The 23,809-nt window shown below is 37.1% G+C and overlaps 3 protein-coding genes across 3 annotated transcripts; 1 reads left to right on the top strand and 2 right to left on the bottom strand.

Moving 5' to 3' along the window:
• The first annotated feature begins 285 nt into the window (after nt 1-285).
• hmox1a (heme oxygenase 1a) lies at nt 286-4,572 on the top strand. The gene is made up of 7 exons (XM_079853644.1): nt 286-479; nt 556-598; nt 823-934; nt 2,017-2,232; nt 2,327-2,599; nt 3,929-3,977; nt 4,069-4,572. The coding sequence occupies exons 2-7, from the start codon at nt 558-560 to the stop codon at nt 4,191-4,193; spliced, it is 816 nt and encodes a 271-aa protein (XP_079709770.1). The 5' UTR covers nt 286-479; nt 556-557; the 3' UTR covers nt 4,194-4,572.
• A 125-nt stretch (nt 4,573-4,697) lies between these two features.
• Nucleotides 4,698-16,974, bottom strand: mcm5 (minichromosome maintenance complex component 5). The gene is made up of 16 exons (XM_079853531.1): nt 16,611-16,974; nt 16,045-16,171; nt 15,609-15,737; nt 15,264-15,436; nt 13,047-13,202; nt 12,793-12,962; nt 12,526-12,697; nt 12,327-12,438; nt 8,009-8,152; nt 7,851-7,916; nt 7,562-7,738; nt 7,354-7,466; nt 5,851-5,979; nt 5,525-5,667; nt 5,125-5,252; nt 4,698-5,045 (listed from the first exon to the last, which is right to left on the bottom strand). Exons 1-16 carry the CDS (start codon nt 16,778-16,780, stop codon nt 4,944-4,946), a joined length of 2,211 nt encoding a protein of 736 aa, XP_079709657.1. The 5' UTR covers nt 16,781-16,974; the 3' UTR covers nt 4,698-4,943.
• A 649-nt stretch (nt 16,975-17,623) lies between these two features.
• On the bottom strand, nt 17,624-23,801 carry gcat (glycine C-acetyltransferase). The gene is made up of 9 exons (XM_079871765.1): nt 23,484-23,801; nt 21,820-21,950; nt 21,640-21,741; nt 21,392-21,538; nt 20,634-20,788; nt 20,023-20,105; nt 19,119-19,290; nt 18,685-18,806; nt 17,624-18,588 (listed from the first exon to the last, which is right to left on the bottom strand). Exons 1-9 carry the CDS (start codon nt 23,692-23,694, stop codon nt 18,440-18,442), a joined length of 1,272 nt encoding a protein of 423 aa, XP_079727891.1. The 5' UTR covers nt 23,695-23,801; the 3' UTR covers nt 17,624-18,439.
• Nucleotides 23,802-23,809: the final 8 nt, after the last annotated feature.

Genomic DNA, 23,809 nt, shown 5'->3' with positions numbered 1-23,809 from the left:
ACAAACAAAAAAGCAAATTATTGCATTAAACTACACTGTCATGTTTCTGAGATTTTGCTGTGTCATGTTTAGAAACACACCAACAAAGAAACAGTACAGTCATGAAATCATCGCCAACTATAAAATGCCCCATAATATATTTAAAAAAAAAAACTTTATTACTCTTAATAACAAACTTTGCAACACACTTTCTAACTTTATAACCCATATAAACATATTTGACTGAAACAACTTATGCTGATGTCATGAGAAACCATTGAGATTTCTCAGTCGAAAAAAATCTCCAGTCATGGTAAGTGTAAGCATGTGGAACTAAGTCGACATTTTCACTTCCCTTTTCACTAAACCTAGTGACTCAGATGGGAAGGAAAGCGTATAAAAACGAAGTGGCGCAGTTAGAGAGATCATAGCCTCTGTGGACACTGACTGAAGAACCAGAGACACAGCAACAAACACACACAGGGACATCGACATCGCAAGTAAGATGGTAAAACTTTATATAAATATGTTACAGTGGACATTGTGACATTTGATAACAAATATTTGTTGTTTTAGGGATGGAATCCATGAAAAGCAAACCGAGAGATGGCACTGACAGGTAAAAAAAAATGTCTATTAATTTAACCACATTAATTTCATAGTGATTATGAGAACAGCATTTAAGCCTTAAGTAAATCATACCAAAAGTAGACGCTACAGCAATTGCAGATGTAATGGATATTGTTACAGTGCTAGATATAGCCTACAGGCTCGAATCGAGTCAGTGATTCTTAAAAGCATGAGTATAAATCAGTGAGTGAGTGTGTCATGTGTTCTTTGCAGTGATCTGTCTGAGCTGATAAAAGCAGCCACCAAAGACAGTCATGTCCGAGCTGAGAACACACAACTGATGCTCAACTACCAGAGAGGACAGATCACGCAAACACAGTACAAGGTAAATATAACTGTACAAAGATCATATATTTCCAATCAGGATGCAAAAAAAAAAAACAATGGGGATTGTATTAATAGCCTATTATAAATTGAAACAATAAAGGGGTTTAAAATAAATGTTTTTAGGAAAATATGAGGAATTGTATTTTTAAAACATTCTAAAAGCTTACAATATAACCAACTAAAAGTACCAAAAATGATCACGAGAGTGCTGAGGTTTTTGGGGGCATGCAACATAGCAGTATGGTTTTTCAGACATGTACCATAATAAAACAGGGTATTTTTAAATACTTTAGATTACTATATAAATTCCATGGAAGATGAATTTAGTAATCATTCAACTCTATAATTTATATCAAAGTAACGTGATGATACCATCTGATGTGCCAACTGTGGGCCCTAACTAATGACTATTTTGATAATTGATTTATCAGTCGAACATGTCTTTGATTAATCAATTTATTACATTTTAAATTTGTGAATTTACAGATAATGTGCAAATTTAAGGCTATAAATTTAAATGTATGAATTATGCTACATATTGTTTGCAAAAAGTTTAAAATAGATTAAATATCTCTTAAACAGATATCATCAGATTTCACATTATCAATAATAATAATAATAAATATTATTATTAATATATTGATTGATTGATTGATTGAATAATAAATAGTGTTAAGAAGTCTGAGAAACTTCAACAAGAAGTCAGTACTTTTTTCGTAAGGTTAAGTGGGGTTTATATAGAACACTAGGGTTCTTGACTTCATTTTAAAGAACGCTTTATGACAAAATGGTTCTATAGTCATAATACTTTCATGTTTAACAGGTTATTTAATTTTTTTCCTAGTAATATAGTATGTTTACGAGCTGTTTAATTTGTAAAATTTAATTTCAATAAAAAATTAATTAAAACTAAATCCATAAAGTGATCCCATGATGAGAACCCCTAAAAGGTTCTATATATGAAGCGTCTGACAGAACCATTTAAGGTTCTATAGAACCTTTTCTTCTAAGAGTGTACTAACAGCTAACTTCATCTGTGTCATGTGTAATAACTTCAAGTTGCTCTCCATGTGTTTCCAGCTTCTGCTGTGTTCTCTGTATGAGATCTACCAAGCGCTAGAGGAAGAGCTGGACAAGAACGCTGACCATCCTTCCGTTCAGCCCATCTACTTCCCTCAGGAGCTGGCCAGACTGGAGTCTCTGGAGCTGGACCTGGAGCACTTCTTTGGTCCCCACTGGAGGAAGAGAATAACAGTGCCTGCCGCCACACACAGATACGCACAGAGATTGAGAGAGGCGAGTGTGTCAATCATCTCTTTCAGTGGAATCCATGAGGATGTGAAATTTGAGCAGATTCTCGTTCTAACTCAGCGCTCTCTGTTCCCTTTAGATTGGCAAGGACAGTCCGGATCTTCTGGTGGCACATGCCTATACACGATATCTCGGCGACCTGTCTGGAGGCCAAGTGCTGGGCAAAATTACCCAGAAATCCTTGGGACTGAGCGGCACCAAGGGGATTGTATTCTTCTCGTTTCCTGGAGTGACGAGCCCCAACAGATTCAAGCAGCTGTACAGGAGCAGAATGAACAGCATTGAGTTAACAGAACAGCAGAGACGGGAAGTGCTGGATGAGGCTACCAGAGCTTTTGAGTTCAACATTGAGGTCAGCACTGATATCTTCTTTTATATATATATATATATATCTATATATCTATATATATACATATCTATATATCTATATCTATATATCTATATCTATATGTATCTATATATATATATATATATATATATATATATATATATATATATATATATATAGATAGATAGATAGATAGATATTTTGGGGTCAGTTACATTTTTTAAAAATAAATTAATACTTTTATTCAGCAAGGATGCATTAGATTGATCAAAAGTAAGATATTTGTTACAGCTGAAAATTCAGCTTTGCCGCACAAGAATAAATTACATTTGAAAATATATTAAATTAGAAAACTGTTATTTTATATTTTAATATTTCACAATATAATTTTTTATTGTATTTTTAATCAAATTAATGCAGCCTTGGTGAGAATATATAACTTCTTTGAAAAACATTAAAAAATATTACTATGGATAGATGGATGGATATAGAACAATAATCGATGGATGGATAGATGGATATAGAACAATAATCGATAGATGGATATAGAACAATAATCGATGGATGGATGGATATAGAATGATTATCAATGGATGGATATAGAATGATAATCGATGGATAGATGGATGGATGGATATAGAATGATAATTGATGGATAGATGGATGGATATAGAACAATAATCAATGCATGGATGGATATAGAACAATAATAGACAGATAGATGGATGGATATAGAACAATAATCGATGGATGGATGGAGATAGAACGATAATAAATAGATAGATGGATGGCTATAGAATAATAATCGATGGATATAGAACAATAATCGATGGATGGATGGATATAGAATGATTATCGATGGATAGATGGATGGATATAGAACAATAATCGATGGATAGATGGATGGATATAGAACAATAATCAATGCATGGATGGATATAGAACAATAATAGACAGATAGATGGATGGATATAGAACAATAATCGATGGATGGATGGAGATAGAACGATAATAAATAGATAGATGGATGGCTATAGAATAATAATCGATGGATATAGAACAATAATCGATGGATGGATGGATGGATATAGAACGATAATTGATGGATAGATGGATGATATAGAACAATAATCGATGGATGGATGGATATAGAACGATAATTGATGGATAGATGGATGGATATAGAATGATAATTAATGGATCGAAAGATGGATTATTGATAGACGGAGATAGAACGAGGGATAGATAGATGGAGATAGATCCAAAAGTAATTCAAAGTCTAGACGTTCTTACAAGAAAATAAGGTTGAAAAATTAGGCGCGACTTTAAAAGTTTGTTTTTATGTCATTTCAGGTTTTTGATGATCTTCAGAAAATGCTGAGCATCACAGAGGAAGCTTCAAGTGAGTATCAAGAAATAAGTCAAACATTAGCTAGAAATAGTACATGTATACGGTAGTGTTTTTGTTACAATCTTGCTTTTTGTTTGTTTAGGTGGAAAAGGAAACGACGCAGCGTCCAAAACTCCAACAACCTTCTCCAACTCTCCGATGCTCCAGTTTGCATTAGGTGTGGGAATCACTCTGGCAACCGTTGGAATGGGAGTTTATGCTTTTTGATTCAGAACATTTTATACTCGTCTGTGTGTAACATCTTAATACCACGACGAGGTCAAACCTAACCTAGATCTTTAACCAACACTAGTCATGGAGATTAGAAAACCTGCACTCAGTAATAAATCAAGGTCATTTAAGTGATCCAAATAGTCATTTCTTTCCCAAATAGTTTTAGACATAACTTAAAGGCATCATGTCAGCACAATTTTCCTTTAAAATATTTAACATTTTAAAATGTGCATTTACATTTATACATTTGGCAGATGCTTTTATCCCAAATTTAGTGCATTCAATGATTTTATCAGTCCATCAATGTGATTTTTTTATATGTATTCCTGAAAAATGCAATAAAATTGAACAATACTGATTTGTATTTTCTGTTAAAAGAGACCAGAATATTCATTTCTTAAATTGCTTTATTGTTTCCATACAAAAGTCATATCTTTAGTTTGACAAGTGACATTAGATTTGTGGTGAACCATTTTGTTTTCAATGGGAAAAAAAACACACATTAAGACAGTAAAGCATAGTGTTGCTATGGTAGCATTTGAGATCATAGCAAGCTTTGACAGAGTAAGATGAGAATAATTAAGTAAGATTGATAAACAGGACATTTCTCCAGCGATAGAGTGTCCAACACAACTATGTACAATAAATCTGAATTGTATATCATTTTTGCGGAGATGTGTTCAGATCAGATTTCCGGCTCTGGTGACAGGATTATGCGTGAAGCAAACACACAACATCGTCTCTCTACTTGACTCTGTAAAGAACCTTCCTCTGCATGCGGTGCTGCAGCTCACCCCTCCTCATCATCAGATGAAGGACCTTGTGAATGGCATGTTCTGGGTATTTCTGTTCAGAGAAGAGGAGGAGAATTTAACTGACGCTGACAGTGAAGAATAGTGATGTGAGAAGTTGAGCTTCAACTCACCTGTTTGGTGAAATCCTGTATAATGCTGTGTTCAGACACCTGGGAGCCGATGGCGAAGCGTCTCTTCAGCTGTTTTTCTATGCGAGAGATCATCTCCTGATCCTCCTGAGTGGTGAATCCTTCCACACCTAACGTTACAGACATACAGCACACATCAGACTCTCCAGCTACATTTAGAGAGGCTAGAAAGGGCAGGGGCTCAATGACAGTGATCCGGCTGGTTTTTACTGAACATTTTTGGTACAAATTCCACTGTTGTAAACATGGCTCATGATCATTTATCTGGCCAGCTTAGCTGAGGTTTTGTCAACTGAGAGAATTACAGAAAAATTACACGATTTAGTAAAATTTTCACTAGAAAAATTCATCTATTCTCTGCTTTAGAGACCAACACACTTACCGGAGAGACTGCCGGACAGAGCCGCGTCTAGCGTGGACACCTGGAAGAGTCTCAGAGCCTCGTCCACCTCTTCCTCTCCAGCGATGGGCTGCAGCTTCATCTTAGCCAGAGACTCCGCAATGCGCACCACGGCCTCCAGCTGCCTGCAGGACGACGAATGATCAACCACTTTATAATAACATAGCCAGACAAGTGCTATGTTTGAAATAAGCAATGGTACTGCATACAGACTGGTGAATATGCCACTGGGCTCCTGTATGTAAATATACATTTTGAGGGACTAAATGAGTAAAAACAGGTTCCAGATTCCTGAATTCAGTTGTTACCTGACAGTGATGGGGATGGACGCACGTCTGTCAATCTCTCTCTCGTGTTCCCTCGCTCCGCTTCTCATCACCACATATCTGTTCTTCAGTTTCTCTGCGGCGGCCGCAGACAGGCGGGGTCCACATTTCCTGTTTAAGAGTAGACAACGCATTTAACTCTGATGACAACACTATGTTTCCATCCAAAGCTGCGAATTTAAAGGGGTGGTTGATTATGATTTAACTTTTCTAACTTTAGTTAGTGTGTAATGTTGCTGTTTGAGCATAAACAACATCCGCAAAGTTACAAAGTTCAAAGTTCAAAGCAAATATCTATATCTAATAGATATTTGCTTTTAAAGAAATTGTTTTTTAAGGACTACAACAAACGGCTGGTAGGGACTACATGACATTCCTCCTCGGTTAGTAACATCACCAACCCTAAAATTTACATAAACCCCACCCCCGGAACATGATTTAAAGATTATCATGACAAAATATGCTAATCAATGACTAGAAGATAGTTAACTCCACATCAGCTACATAAATTCATCAACTAACCATTCAGAAACGTCCTGTTGCTTCTACATGTTGTCACTTCTTTAGTTTCTCCATTATTGTCTGACTCCGGTTTAAACATAAAAGGCTAAAAGTTTAGAAATTTTCAGTGCATGTCTGTGTGAGGTAAAAGGACACAAGATGTTGAAGCTCCGCCCCCTGTGCCGGGAGCAGCAGCTCATTTGCATTTAAAGGAACAGACACAAAAACAGTGCGTTTTTGCTCACCCTCAAAAAGTGACAATTGTAACATGCTATATAAAAATATCTGTGGGGTATTTTGAGCTAAAACTTCACATACACACTCTGGGGACATCAGAGACTTATTTTACATCTTGTGAAAAAGGCATTATACCACCCCTTTAACTTATTCATAAAATTGGAATATTGCATAAAACAGGGAAATTGGCTCAAAACATCTGTAATAAAAACAGAACTTGCTGCACTCGGGGGAGCCACTGTGGCTCTTTTTCCCTCCATCTTAAATGAATCTCAGAGCACATAGACGAAACGCAATAAACGCCATCATGTTATCTTGCATTCGGATGCTGGTGCTTGTGAACGCAATCACGCGAGACGCTTCAGAGAGAATTAAACCAAATCATTCTGATGACAGACTTTGGCTCAGGCATTTCAGAATGACCGAACCAACATTTGAGATGCTGTGCAATAAAATCAGTCGCTGGTTAGTCAAGTTATCCAATCACATTCTCTGTTGAGGCTAAGTCACGTGAATTTTTTTGTTGTGCATCGAGGGATTTGTGTTTCCATCATAGTTTATATGCATGTCTTAAAAAATGATATGTCTCTATTGAGCGCACGTTTTTTTTTAATGCACATTTTTAGAATTTATGTGCATCTTTGGGTTTCCATCCAGAGTTTTTGTCATATCCCAAAAAAGTGGATGGAAACTGCTACTGATGAATGAGGTTTCACATTGCGTTTATGGACTTGGACCCAGACTTACACTCGAGAGTAGGCAACGTATTTCTTCAGCATGGCCAGAGGAATTTCTCCCTCGACTCCCTCCGTCTGCGTCCGAGCGCTCAGGTGAACGTTCATCACATGCCGGGCCAAAGTCTACATAAAATCACACAGGTATGCGCATTAGCTAACATGAAATCATTTAAACATGTAAAACTCTTCAATTAACTTCAGTAGTCTTTAAGCAGCACCATGTCTCGCTGTTGGTCGTGATGGTCTTTGATGATGAAGATCATGTCGAATCGAGACAGAATGGTGGGCATGAAGTCGATGTTGTCCTCTCCCTTCGTATCATCCCAGCGGCCGAACACAGAGTTGGCGGCGGCCAATACCGAGCAACGGGAGTTCAGAGTGGTGGTGATGCCAGCCTTTGGGAGAAAACACAAAGAATTGATGAGTCTGTCTGTTTGAAGAGACCGTAAGCTGAACAAATAGTGGATGTCTATTGGTGAGTACAATGCAGTGATAAATGTCTGGTACCTTTGCAATAGAGATGGTCTGCTGCTCCATGGCCTCATGGATGGCGACGCGGTCATCCTCTCTCATCTTTTGAAAAGAAAAACTTTCATAAGCATTTCATTAGACTGCATGAACACATTTAAGTTCAGGAAATCCGAACTGCTTGGAGGAAGTCCAACCTTGTCAAACTCATCGATGCAGACCACTCCGCCATCCGCCAGCACCATGGCACCTCCCTCCATGATGAAACCACGAGTGACGGGGTCTCGAAGAACCGAGGCTGTCAAACCAGCGGCACTGCTGCCTTTACCAGAGGTGTAGACCTAACCCACAGAGACAGACGTTTTAATCTGATTCTCATTCACGGGAAACAATTTCATTCATGCTTTTAGCAGACGCTTTTATTCAAAGAGACTTATTAAAAGGGGAACAAAGCATAAAAAAGAAAATGAAGACTAATTGATTAATTTTAATTAAAATTGTAAAATAATATATAATGCATTCTATATTAAATGTTTCTATTATTAAATATAAATTGCTTACAATAGATTATAAAATATACTGTCTCAATTCTCCATTAAAGGAAACAATTATGAGACTAAAATAGCAATGAATACTGATTACCTGCACATACATATATTTTTAATTATTTATAATTAACTAATTGTATTAATACATTTAAAATTATAATACAATAATACATGTGCATGTAATACTATTTTAAATATACTTGAATTTGAGATATTATATATATATATATATATATATATATATATATCTTATCTATAAATTACAGAAACGTCTGTCTGTCTGTCTGTCTGTCTGTCTGTCTGTCTGTCTGTCTGTCTGTCTGTCTGTCTGTCTGTCTGTCTGTCTGTCTGTCTGTCTGTCTGTCTGTGTGTGTCTGTTCCTCGCATATCTCTCGAACCGTTAGTCCGATTGATTTCAAACTCGACAGGTGTCTCGCCACGGGCACGAGTAAGTGCAGTGCCAAGTTTGACGTTGTTTGGATGAGAAATGCAAAAGATATCGTTAAATATATCATTTTTAAAAGGTTGTGGTTTAAAAATAAACATTCTGACATTAGAGGGTTGTATCGGTCAAAGAAGCCCCAAGAAGGTTGTGGTTTAAAAATAAACATTCTGACAATCTGTCAGCTACACTGTCTACTTCTGAATATTATAGTTTGGTTCCAGAACGTGATAAATCCATCTATCTATAAATTACAGAAACGTCCGTCTGTCTGTCTGTGTGTTATTCGCATATCTCTCGAATGTGAGATAACCACTAAATGTGTGAAAACCGCTATTTTCTGTTTCAAACTTTCACATAGCATCTTCTTTAGGTTATAATAACATAAATTCAAATCCAGACTTTGATTTTCAAAGATTTATTATAAAAACGGATAATTTTTCCCCAAAAATGCAATAAATTCATGACTTTTTTTTTCCAAAATGCAATTAATCCATTGAATCAATATAAAGTTATTTTTGATCATATTGCCATCGCAAGAAATATCTCCTGAACTTTTTTGACGGCGATCAGCTCACAAAAACTGATTTTGCACGGGCACTTTGCACTGCTCCCTGAATCGAGGCACTTATTCATTTGTGGATGTAAACTGAATCTGTAAGTCAGCTATGCTGTTTACTTCTGAATATTATATTTCATTCTGGTGCGCTTAACGTTATCGCTACTGTGTAATAGTAGCCTATGCTATTCACCAACTAAACATATCCTATTCAATGCGTTCACAGTCTCTTTCATGGGCATCATTTGTAGTAGCCTATTCACAAACTGTTTGCTCAAGCATAGCTTTTTCTCGGAGTTCACTGTGTGCTTTCTACCATGCACAAATAAAAATGTCACTGAACTTTTACTGTGTAATTGTAACAATGAGCACTCAAACACACCAAACCAACAATTACTAAAAACACACACAAAAACTGATTTTGCACGGGCATTTTTTGCACTAGTCTATCTATAAATTACAGAAACGTCTGTCTGTCTGTCTGTGTGTGTGTGTGTGTGTGTGTGTGTCTGTTCCTCGCATATCTCTCGAACCGTTAGTCCGATTGATTTCAAACTCGACAGGTGTCTTGCCACGGGCACGAGTAAGTGCAGTGCCAAGTTTGACGTTGTTTGGATGAGAAATGCAAAAGATATCGTTAAATATATCATTTTTAATAGGTTGTGGTTTAAAAATAAACATTCTGACATTAGAGAGTTGTATCGGTCAAAGAAGCCCCAAGAAGGTTGTGGTTTAAAAATAAACATTCTGACATAAACACTCAGTCAGCTACACTGTTTACTTCTGAATATTATAGTTTGGTTCCCGAACGTGATAAATCCATCTATCTATAAATTACAGAAACGTCCGTCTGTCTGTCTGTGTGTTATTCGCATATCTCTCGAATGTGAGATAACCACTAAATGTGTGAAAACCACTATTTTCTGTTTCAAACTTTCACATAGCATCTTTAGGTTATAACAACATTGAAAATCAAAATCTGGATTTGAATTTTTTAAGATTTATTATAAAAACGGATTATTTTTTCCCAAAAATGCAATAAATTCATGACTTTTTTTTTTTTTCAAAATGCAATTAATCCATTGAATCAATATAAAGTTATTTTTGATCATATTGCCATCGCAAGAAATATCTCCTGAACTTTTTTGACGGCGATCAGCTCACAAAAACTGATTTTGCACGGGCACTTTGCACTGCTCCCTGAATCGAGGTGCTTATTCATTTAGTGGATGTTAACTGAATCTGTAAGTCAGCTACACTGTTTACTTCTGAATATTATATTTCATTCTGGTGCGCTTAACGCTATCGCTACTGTGTAATAGTAGCCTATGCTATTCACCAACTAAACATATCCTATTCAATGCGTTCACAGTCTCTTTCACGGGCATCATTTGTAGTAGCCTATTCTCAAACTGTTTGCTCAAGCATAGCGTTTTCTCGGAGTTCACTGTGTGCTTTCTACCATGCACAAATAAAAATGTCCCTGAACTTTTGCTGTGTAATTGTAACAATGAGCACACACCAAACCAACAATTACTAAAAACACACACAAAAACTGATTTTGCACGGGCATTTTTTGCACTAGTATATATATATATATATATATATATATATATATATATATATATATATATATATATATATATATATATATATATATATATATATATATATATATATATATATATACACACATACACAATAAAATATTCTACATGTCATATATTAATGTATGTAATGTAGTATAAGAAAATATGAACATATAATAACATTTCAGAATTGATACATTTTATAACATACAGCATTTCAAATTATTAAATATATATGACATTAAAATGTCATAAAATTAAAAAGTAAATCATTAAGTCATTAAATAAACAAATATATTAAAAAAAGTGTGTATATATACACACACATATACATACATATATATATATATATATATATATATATATATATATAATATATGATTATATAATTTTTTTTTATACACACACATACATATATACATATATATATATATATATATATATATATATATATATATATATATATATATATATATATATATATATATATATATATATTGTATTAAAAAAAAATTATATATATATTATATATATACCACAGAGCTACCGTCTGAATCGCCAACGTCTACTATTTTCTCTGTTTTAAAAGTTTGTAACATGTAAGGCTATTTAGTTCTGAATATAACAAAGAATGCTTAAACCGACTACATCGGTTAGGAGCTGCAAGTCCTGAAAATGTTTTAATTTCACGGTAAATTATTTTAAGTTATTTCACTGTTATGTTTCAGTTAATAAATCTACAAACACATTAAAATAACACGAAGAAAATGACAAGTAACCTATTGACATAGCCTTTCTAAATTATAGAAAAACTGGGCACACAATGTTAACGTGTGTCTACTTTGTTTAAATTTAATGAATTTGAATTCGTTTAACCACAATATTTATCTTGAATTTATCTGTGACCTCAGCTCAAATTACTGCCGCGGCAGATTACGTCATAAAGAGAATAAACTGACACTTTTCAAAGTCTGTGATTACAGCGCCACTCAGCGGTAAAAGGCAGCAAATACACATCCCAATTTTGCCGCCGCGGGAATGGCGGCGGTAAAAGTCTCATTCTGGTTGACCACCATCTGTGTATATATATATATATATATATATATATATATATATATATATATATATATATATATATATATATATATATATATATGTGTATGTATATGTGTGTGTATATATATATATATATATATATATATATATATATATATATATATATATATATATATAACAATATATTATAAAACATCCTGCACATATCAGATATCTTTAAATAGGAATATATTAATGTATTTTTATGCTTTACGCATAAAGAAAGCCATACGAACGGGATGAGGGCAAATAAATGATGGTCCATCTTTATCATAATCTTACCCCAATGGGAGAACATCTCTCCACAAACTTCAGCAACTGAGACTTGGCTGTGCCTGGATCTCCCAACATCAACAAGTTAATATCACCTCTGCGCGTCAGACCATCAGGCAACCTGACAAAGGCCATTTTGAACAAATTAGAAAGGTAGCGGAAAAAACAAACGCAATGTGAAGAGGCGGCAGTTTCAATGTTGTCTCACCTCTTCCTGGAGCCCCCAAACAGAAGACATGCTATGGCCTTCTTCAGGTCATCGCTCCCGTAGATGGACGGGGCGAGAGAGCGAGCGATGGAGTCGTAGACGGAGGGAGAGGAAGCCAGAGCCCTCAACTCCTCTTCCTCCTGAGGGGAGACTGAACCAGTGGTTCCACGGCCTGAAAGACGGTGAGAAGGTCATGAGAATGTCTAAAGAGAGATGTTGTTTCAGCCCAAGACAAACGTTTTCCCATAATGTTTTGCACATGCTCACCTGCTCCTTCAGTATCCATTTCAATGCCGACCACACGCAGGTACGCTGCTCGGATGCCCACACCTGCGCCCTTATCACGACCTTTGGATTTGGCTTGAGCCACCTTTTTGATGGAGTAGATGCCCATGACGGTTACTCTGTTGCCTGGCACTACACGGTCACACAAATACCTGGGAGGTAAAAGTCATGGATTAGACACACTGCAGAAAAAACAAGCACGATGACAGCATGAAGCCGTGGGCGTGCGCATCCACCTGTCACAGTAGAGCTGCATGTGTCGTGGCATCTCCCCGTGGGGAACGGCATCCGGTGCTTCCTGCAGACGCTGAGTCTGGAAATCCACACACACGCACCGGTCCGGAATGATGAAATACGGATCCACAGGGCACTTGACACGACCCGCCTGCTCGCTGCGGGACAAAACAAGCAAGGAAAGGAAAAGAAAGGAAATTGGTATAAAAACATGCCCATTCTCTGTCTCTAGTAGGGCTAGGTTGATAACGTCAATTTATTGAGTTCAATTGATGCATTACACATTATTTGTCGTGCACCTCCCACCCAAAAAGCACTATCTTTGTTCGTACTTTTGATAAAGTCACAGCTTCCAAATTCTGTCTGTTATATCACGAAATTCAAACAAATACCATTTCGGAGCTCTTTAAAGGAGAACTCCGGTCAATTTTAACATTGAGCTCATTTTTTTGTAAATTTGGAGTGCTGTCAATACAGAGAACAATGACAAAAATCGGTGTTGCCTACACCGAGTTATTCTCTTTTTAAAATTTGCACCCTGTTGACTTCAATGGGGCAAGTTTTAAACCTGCTTTTAGCCTCTTAACATCCTTGATGTGTCATTACAAGTGCCCAGGTCATGTGAGTGATTCCTTCAGAGTGAACACGGGTGAATCTGACTGCAGTAGATGTGAAAGATATGAATAAAAATGATGTTATTTCAGCCAGCGCAAATACCTGTGTTTACATCCTGTTTTCGGCTGAAGTCCACTGTAGTCGATTGTCGAGTTCGGGCGCATGATCATAGGTAACTAAGCAATAGTGGAGAACTCGACAATCGACTACTTTGGACTTCGACCGAAAACAGGATGTAAACAGGTATGTGCGCTGGCTTAAATAACAATTTTTATACATTTCTTTCACATCTACTGCAGTCAGATTCACCGTGTTCACTCTGAAGGAATCACTCACATGGCTGGGCACTTGTAATGACACATCAAGGATGTTAAGAGGCTAAAAGCAGGTTTAAATATTGCCCCCATTGAAGTCAACAGGGTGCAAATTTGAAAAAGAGGATAACACGGTGTAGGCAACACCGATTTTTGTCGTTGTTCTCTGTACAGACAGCACTCCAAATTTACAAAAAAATTAGCTCAATGTTAAAATTGACCGGAGTTCTCCTTTAATGTGACAGATCGCTGTAGCCGCCCCATTTCAGGTTGCAGTGCAATTTAAATGTGTATTTCATTTAAGGGGCCGTTTACACCAACTACACTCGGAAAGCTTTTTATGCATCTTGGCCGTTCATTTACACTAAAACGACGTTTTGGGGGCCTGAAAACAGGTTTTAAAGTGCACATTCTTGAAAACGATAGCGTTAATGTCCGTGTTAACTATAAAAATGCGAATTTGTGAAAACGGTGACGTCATGCAAACGTGTTTTACCTGTTCAGTCTATAGGCATGTAGTGTTTATTTATAAAGTGACATCGCCAACTACTGGCCTGGCATGAATACAGCGTTTTTTAGTGGTTTACGCAGATCCGTGTGAACAGGATTGTTTTGACAACTTTGTCATCAGTGACAAATACATTTAACAGTCACTTGTCGCCACCTACTGGTGTAATGATTTTATTGACAAATCTTAATTTGAAGCATCAAGTCACTATTTTGATCGCTTCATCTGTGTTTATATCCAAACAAAATGCGGTTTTCATACCTATACATGCCAGCTGCTCTCTCTGGATCAGCGGCAGCACTAATGCAGATTTTAATGTTCGCTGTGATCATACTTGGCTTAAAAGACAGGCAAATCGTTGCCATTTAGGAGTAAAATCACGTGGGTGTCAAGATCGCGATCTTTTAACGATTAATCCTGCAGCTCTAATTACACATCTATAAGAGAGTCTTTAAAATTACTTCTAGTAAAAGATCATTTGTAACACCGTAATAGCTATACATTTTGTATTTTACAAGCAACTAACAATAAACAAAATCCTAACCCTATAGTATGCACATTAATTAATATTACTCAGTACTTAAATGTGTAATTGCACTGTAACAAAGAATTTGTAACAAATTAAGAAATAAGACCATCTTTGTACTGATAATAAAAAGTCTCCTGATATTGAAAATTATATGTAGACCAAAAATATGTTTTACAGACAAGTTAGTGCAAGAATATTTCTAAACAGAATGAAGTGTGTTAAAACTAAACTGAGTATTTGGCAAGACACTCACGTGTTGCACTTGCGGGGCAGAGCGTAACCCTGCAGTCCCGGTGGCAGAGGGATGTTACTGATGACCGCTCTGCATCCGCGGCACTGAAGACACACTTTAGTGGCTTTGGCCCTCACGGCCGTAGAGGATATGATTATACCGGGAATCTTCACGAGACGTGACACCTGCTCCGACTGCAAAAGATGATGGAGACAAGTAGAAAATAAACACTTTACCTAAAATGTCAATTGTTTTCACTGTAGCTGTATGGATGAGGCGCACTAAGGCACAAATTAAGAGTAAACAAATACTCCATATCCATCGGTTTTCATTTTTAATTGTCAAGTTGATAGGTTATTTTCTCACTTTCAGGTTGCGGATGGAGGACGGGTGGGCGTCGCTCTTCAGCATGACCTGTATGTCCTGTACGGTCTCTTCTCCTAGTGGCCGTGGACGCGTGACCTCATCAGCAACTTCCTGCGCCGCCTCCTCCAACTGTCAATCACAGAGCAACATCATTAAAGGGAAAACTTTATAAACAACAAATGTTCAAATTGGACTTTTTGCATTTCATAAATATAACACAGCATCCCGGAAAGTCATAATCACAATAATAAATTAAGTTATCATCTGAAATTACATTAAATGTGTAAATAGCTGATTATTAATTTATTACTGTGGTTTAAACTTCCTATTAAATATTTAAAACAAAAATAGAATTAAATAATGACTTAATCCAAATGAAGTCTTGCAATATTTCCAATATCTATGTGAAAAGTTATTTCTGTAATTCTGTCCTTACCAAAGGCAAATTGTCAGTAGGAAGTTTGTAAAGACAGTCTGACAGATCTTCATCAAAACTGGCCAAATCCTCCATCTCCACCTCAATCCAGTACTCTCCCAAAGTATAGTGCCTCTTGAGCTCATCTCTGAGGGGGAAAATACATTTAACAATGGAGCGAAGCATTAGAAAGATAGAAATAGCAGATGATAACCCTAGTTCAAAAAGGTACGTTTTATGTACACAGTTCACTTTATTAGTGCAAATGCAAAGTAGCATTAGGGAATCATTCATTTTAATCGATTTGATTCTTTCGAACAGTTCTGATCACTGAACCGACTCCGTCATGCAAAACATGTTCCAAATCGGTTCAACTGAATCACTCAGAACGATGCATATTGCACATAACTCCAAGATAAATCTACAAAAAGTGTAATATGGATTATGGAAAAAGTGGATATAATAACGACATAATGTGCAACGACTACACAGGGAAACGGTAACGTTAGCTACACATTGTGCAAAACGTATTGTGAAAAAAAGAATCATCACCAGGACGCAAGCAAACACATCTGATATCACAATACCTGTATTTGTAGGTGAATCCAGTGCGATCGGTGCCGACTCTAAATTGTCTCAAGAACTCACGAAACTTCTTTTTGATCTGGCTGCGTTTCAGGACCCCCTCATCGCCAATGCCTTCCCCTCCACCGAAACTGTCACTATAATAAACTCCTGGATCATCAAATCCCGACATTTTGCAAATGATCTGGAGTGGACTCCTTGTAATAAACGATTAATAAAATATCACTTCAAAAAGTGCAGAGAAGTCTTAAGTTTTGCTACTATTCTGTGTCGGTCAGAATCAACAATGTGTTTCCCTGACACACGCGCGCTGACTTTCGCGGCAAAACCTCTAGCCCTGCCTTGCGCTGAAGCCAGACTCCGCCCTCAGTGATCTTTCCGTCCCGCTTATTGGTCCACAAGCAGTTATGACGAGTTGCGTCACGAAAAAGGCGCTAGCAAAGCGGAGAACTGGCGGGAAAAACACAAAGCGAAGTGCTGGGACCGGAACTAGTTGCTCTGCTTGGCGCGGAATATCAGCATGGTTGAAGACTTGTCAGTTTACGGTTAACAAAACCTTATTTATATGAAAATAAATGTTAATAATGATAAATAGTCATATCAAATAAAAAGTAACATAATGCCGAAATAATTGTTGTGTATATATAGTGGAGACTGGGCTCAAAAACCACAATGACATACATTCAGACAAGAGTCAACTATATAATGAAGATAGATTTTAGCTGAAAGCTTCAACTGTAATCTCAGAATAACATAATTAAAAAGCATATATTAGGCTGTTGTGACATAATGACAGACTCTGCTGTGACAACATGCCCCACTATTGGACTGTTGCTTGAAGAAATGTTGTAAATGGTAATAAAATGGGCTTTTTGTTTATTAAACAACCAACTCAAACAATGGCTCAAGACACATCAAAATTGTGCCCACTAACGGTATTTATTGTAATTTAGGTATATGTGTATGTTCACTGTGGTACTGTTTAAGTATATGTATGTATACCAAACCACATCCAGCACTTTACTGTATTTATTAGTATTTTATCATAATTACAATGTACTTAAAGTACATAGAATAGCACTTTATTGTATATGTGTATATGTATGTGTACCCTGTATTAGATGCCCTGTCTGAAAACTGTGGTATCTCGTATAATATGTTGTTGAATATTGTGGCGTCTTTTAAATTGTGTTGTATCATATTTAATTTCAATGTTTAGCCTTGTTACTTGATATTGTGATGACCTGACAGGGGACTGCAGATGTAAAATAGCCTTGGGGCTAACTCTGGCATATTTACATTGCTGAAAAGCTAAGATGTCCATTAATATGCATTGTCCCTTTTAAATAAATAAATAATTAAATTAAATTAAATTAAACATCAAGAATTAGGTTTCATTTTATAAAACTGTATAAGGGACAGAGAATGTCTAAGGTCTTGTAAGTAGTTAATTAAAAGGTCATAATTCTATAAGAAATAACTAAATGTTGTGTGCAAAAGTTTTAGATAAAGCAGAGGAGAAATCTTTTTATTTTTTGAACCATCTATGGACAATTGTAGCATAAGCATGAACTGTACATGATTTTGCACATAATGTCTCAGCTGAAAAAAGTCAAGACCCTTTTGGTATAAAGCTGCTGTACAAGACTGCTGTAAAAGTAGCAACTATTAATCATAGAGAAAACATTTATTCTGCCAATACCAAAAATATACAAGTACCCCTTGACCTTTACTGATCTCAGTAACATTAGAAGAATCACATTTTTTTCTATGATATGTAACTTTAGCCACACTCTAACAGTCAGCCACTTTGTCCGTTCTGTTTCTGACATTAGATGACCCCGTGCTTCCTGCCTGTCTGAATGAAGGCATCTACGGCACGATCAATGTCCTCATCAGTGTGAGCCGCAGAGATCTGGACTCGAATGCGGGCTTTTCCTTTGGGAACGACTGGGTAGGAGAAACCGATCACGTACACTCCTGATGGCAAGGAGAAAAACACTGTTTTAAACTGGGCTGCTGGACTATTAGATGTATTCATTTAATTGGACATGACATATACGCCCGAATTCTCACCCAGTTTTAGCATGTCGTCAGCCATGAGCGAAGCCAGCCGAGCGTCTCCTAGCATCACAGGACAGATGGGATGAGCTGTGCCAGAAATGGTGAACCCTGCCTGGGTCATGTTGTTTCTAAACCTTTGGGACGGAAAAAAAGATGCACAATAGACCATTGTGTTGAGAACTGCCATCATTAGCTCAATGAACTCTAAAAATCCTTTCTTCTTAAAAGCATTCATACTGGAAAACTGGAATACTGAACCAGCAAAAGTCAGCTCATTTTGTTTTGACTGCAAGGCCGACTGCTGCTTTGAAAAGCATATTCTGTTAGTTTTAACCCTGCATATCTCCTTTCCACAAACGATAGATGCAGTGACACAAGCTAAAGGGTGTAACCGAATCTACAGTGCAAACATCGCAGAACACCAACTCCCACCCCTCCAGTCCTACCTCATGGTTTTAGCTGCCATAGACTGAGCGATTTCATTGGATGCCAGCAGCAGCTCCACAGCACGGGTGGCACAGCCCACCACAGGAGGGGGGAGGGAGTTGGAGAAGAGATATGGGCGAGAACGCTGTCTCAGAAGCTCAATTAAAGCCTTGGGTCCGACGGTGTAACCACCTGACAGAGAATCAGAAAAGTATATGTTTGAAAGGACTGAAATTGCTTCAGCCTTCTTAGCAAAGGAACTTTGCTATTTAATTTGTGATTTTACCCGACATAAGCTCTGTTTCCATCTACCTATTTTTATGTGAATTTTGCAATATCGCATAAAAAAAAAAAAAAATAAATAAAAAAACGCTGGATGGAAACCGCAAGATGCGAATAGATTTAACAAATAAATCCCTCAATGCGTAACAAAAAAAAACTTGCGTGACTTTGCCTAAACAGTGGCTGTGATTGGATAACTGGACTAACCAGTGGATCAGTTTCATTGTACATCATCTCAAATGTTGGTTTGATCATTCTGAAATGCCTGAGCCAAAGTCTGTCATGAAAATTATTTGGTTTAATTCCCTCCCAGAACATGATTGCGTTCACAAACACCAGCATCTGAATGCAAGATTTCGCCTGCGCGCTCTGAGACATTATGGAGGAAAAAAGAGCTACAGTGGCTGTAGCAACATCCATTTTTATTACAGATATTTTGCGTCAGTTTCCCAGCAAGGGACGATTTTGTTCTCTTGAACACATGGGATGGAAACAGTGCTTTATTCGCAAATGTTTCATGCGATAGTCCAATTTTGTGCACAAGTTAAATTCACAACTTTGGATGGAAACATAGCTGTTGTAGCTTGACTACGTAAACTGTTTACGTGATGTTTAATATTTAGAAATGCAAGACATACGCACCAGCAGCACCTCCCAGTGCTTTTCCCAGAGTGGAATTGACGATGTGCACTTTGTCCATCACACCCAGCAGCTCATCAGTTCCTCTGTGGGAAATAAATGCACAGATCTTCACTTGTAAGATATTATGACATGATACTTTCTCACACTGTTTAAATGAGTCTTTAAACATAAAGACATATAACTGCCTCAATATTTTAGGAGGAAGGTCCTTTTTAAGCAGTGGTTCTAAACCAGGGGGCCTCAACAAACTTCCAAGATAGCCTCAAGATGACGTAATTATTTAAAATAAGCTAAAAACACACACAAAAAATCTAGATTTTCTTAGTATTTGGTTACTTTTATAATGAATATATCTTTCTAGTCTCTAAAATATTTTATTGGGTAGAAATTGTGAGTGGGGGGCCTTGAAGTCAAAATGTTGGCTTCAAGCAAAACATATACCATGGATTAACAACCTCGTAGCTCGCAGTCTGTCTATTTTTAAAGGTTTATAAGTTATCGTTAAAAATCAATTCCCCTATGGAGAAGTGAATGGGATGTTTCCTTCAGGAATCAGACTGTTGCACTCTTATTTTTGCAAGTGCTACCAAGTGTTTCTTCTGTCTACTCACCGGCCGCGAGCACCCATGAATCCTGTGGCATGACACTCATCAATGAAAACCAAAGCTCCGTACTGCTCAGCCAGATCACAGATACCCTTCAGAGGAGCCACATCCCCATCCATGGAGAACACGCCGTCTGTGACCACCAACCTCAGACGAGAGGACTGTGGGGTAAAGTGAGTGAATCAACACTAAATTCTCCAAAAATGATCTAGCTCCTCTCTAAGGTGTATATGAACATAAACGAAATGCAAAACTAAAAGTAATGCAATTTTTGTCAATTATATCAATTGTTGACAAAAGTTGACTAAACATATTAAGCTGCCACACAGTAATTTTATTACAAACTTTATTTTCATATCACCATGCACATAAACCACTTGCGGTGCGACCTCTGATTTGCATGAAAGAGATTTAAGGGATAGTTCACCCCAAAATTTAGTCCTCATTTACTCACCTTCAAGTTGTTCCAAACCTGTGTGAGTTTCTTTCTTCTGCTGAATTACCAACATTCTTCAAATGTAAGAAGATATTTTTCAACATTCTTCAAATGTAAGAATATTAATGAAGAATGTTGGTAATCATTGACTTCCATGGGGTCCATCAACTGTCTGATTACCAACATTCTTCAAAATATCTTCTTTTGTGTTCAACAGAAGAAAGAAACTCACACAGGTTTGGAACAACTTGAGGGCGAGTAAATGAGGACAGAATTTTCATTTTTGGGTGAACTATCCCTTTAAGTCATGAGAAAATTCCAGTGATACCTGTGATTCTTTCAGCTTTTCTTCCAGGTCATTCAGGTCCATGTGCTTGTAGCGGAACCTCTTGGCACGGCACAATCGAATGCCGTCGATAATAGAGGCATGGTTTAGTTCATCAGACAACACGGCATCATCAGGACCCAACAGGACCTAAAGCAAAGAGCACCAATGTATTGAATTGTTTCAGTGCATTGGCAGTGTAACTGTAACATGTTTACTTAAGTATATAATATGACGATTGGTTAAGTCACCTCAAACAGACCAGCATTGGCATCAAAGCAGCTTGCATACAGAATGCAATCTTCTCGTTCATGAAACTGGGCTAGCTTCTCTTCCAAGTCCTTGTGAAGGCTCTAGAGAATAGAGATTAAAAACAAACATTAAGGCATCGATAAGCAATCAATGTGTTCAAATACATTATTTTCCCTCACCTGGGTGCCGCAGATGAAGCGAACTGAACTAAGGCCAGCGCCATACTTCTGCAGGGCATCTATTCCAGCCTTCACCACCTCCGGATGACTGGATAAACCCAGGTAGTTGTTTGCACAGAAATTCAATATCTCTACAAAAGAAATAGGGAGGCGTGGGCCATCAGAAGATGAAGAGGAGCAAAAGATCAAATCCTCTTTATTCACAGACATGTGGATATGCTGGACACTTGCTGGATGCTTTCCTTCACAATCCGGTCCAAAACATTTACAAAAATAACAATTAACTAAAATATGTTTGTCCACCCCAGTATTATATTAGTATTGAGGTACTAACATAGTTTGTATTAATATTTAAATTAGTTTGGTAAAACATTATTAAAATCAAAAGTTGTATTTGTTAACATTAGTTAATGCAATGTGAATTAACATGAACAAACAATGAACCGTTGGATTTTTAATATCTAATGTTAACAAATAATAATAAATACTGTAACAAATGTATTGATCAGTTAGTTAATACATAAACTAATGTTAACAAATAAGACCTTATTTTAAAGTGTTACCGTTTGTTTTTCTTTAGACATTTTCCATTTTCATAGTTTATTTCTGTCACTTTTTTGTAATTTTTATTATCTTTTTAAAAATATGTCTATATTGTTTTTTTTATTATTATTTTTTATTTTGTACATCGAGATAAACTAAATGAAAATGCTAAATATTTCCTCCGAAATAAAATAGGCTCCAAATGTTTTTATAGTTTTGGTGATAGATAGATAGATAGATAGATAGATAGATAGATAGATAGATAGATAGATAGATAGATAGATAGATAGATAGATAGATAGACAGACAGAAAGATAAATAGACAGACTGACAGACATACAGACAGACAGACAGACAGACAGACAGACAGACAGACAGACAGACAGACAGATAGATAGATAGATAGATAGATAGATAGATAGATAGATAGATAGATAGATAGATAGATAGACAGACAGAAAGATAAATAGACAGACTGACAGACATACAGATAAATAGACAGACAGACAGACAGACAGACAGATAGACAGATAGATAGAGAGATAGATAGATAGACAGACAGAAAGATAAATAGACAGACTGACAGACATACAGATAAATAGACAGACAGACAGACAGACAGACAGACAGACAGACAGACAGACAGACAGACAGATAGATAGATAGATAGATAGATAGATAGATAGATAGATAGATAGATAGATAGATAGATAGATAGATAGATAGATAGATAGACAGACAGACAGACAGACAGACAGACAGACAGACAGACAGAAAGATAAATAGACAGACTGACAGACATACAGATAAATAGACAGACTGACAGACAGACAGACAGACAGACAGACAGATAGATAGATAGATAGATAGATAGATAGATAGATAGATAGATAGATAGATAGACAGACAGACAGACAGACAGACAGACAGACAGACAGACAGACAGACAGACAGACAGACAGACAGACAGATAGATTTAGAGGAGGACATTTTTTAAATAATAAGGATTTAAATCCCCTTGACAGGTGTCTCCAGGAACGTACAACCTAATCATAACATTCTGCCCTGAAGCATAAGTATTTGTGTCGGTCACCCAGGGTAGCCAAACACCCGCCGCTCACCGCCTGCGCTGCCGTCCACGGAGATATGAGGGCCCTGTTTGGAGGTGATGACTCGCTCCCCCTTCCATGTGCCCGCAGCGCGGATAGAGTCCAGCTCGCTCTCCAGGACACTCCGCGCTTGAGCCGCAGCCGCGTACGGTCTGCTCGCGCAGGGCTGCAAAACACTCCTCAACGGAGCCCTGAGGCCGCGAACAGCTGTGCGAAGTGACATTTCTCACACACTATCGCAGCAAGTAGTACAGTAAAAGTACTTGGACTCGAAATAAGTGACGTTGACGGCGGATATGTAACTCACATTCACATGGGCGTTGAAACACCAACCAATC

This window comes from Squalius cephalus (genome assembly GCF_949319135.1).
Source record: "Squalius cephalus genome assembly, chromosome: 1".
In the NCBI taxonomy this organism is placed as follows: Eukaryota; Metazoa; Chordata; class Actinopteri; order Cypriniformes; family Leuciscidae; genus Squalius; species Squalius cephalus.
The sequence above is the reverse complement of the archived record's forward strand: the minus strand, read 5'-3'. Positions and strand labels throughout refer to the sequence as shown.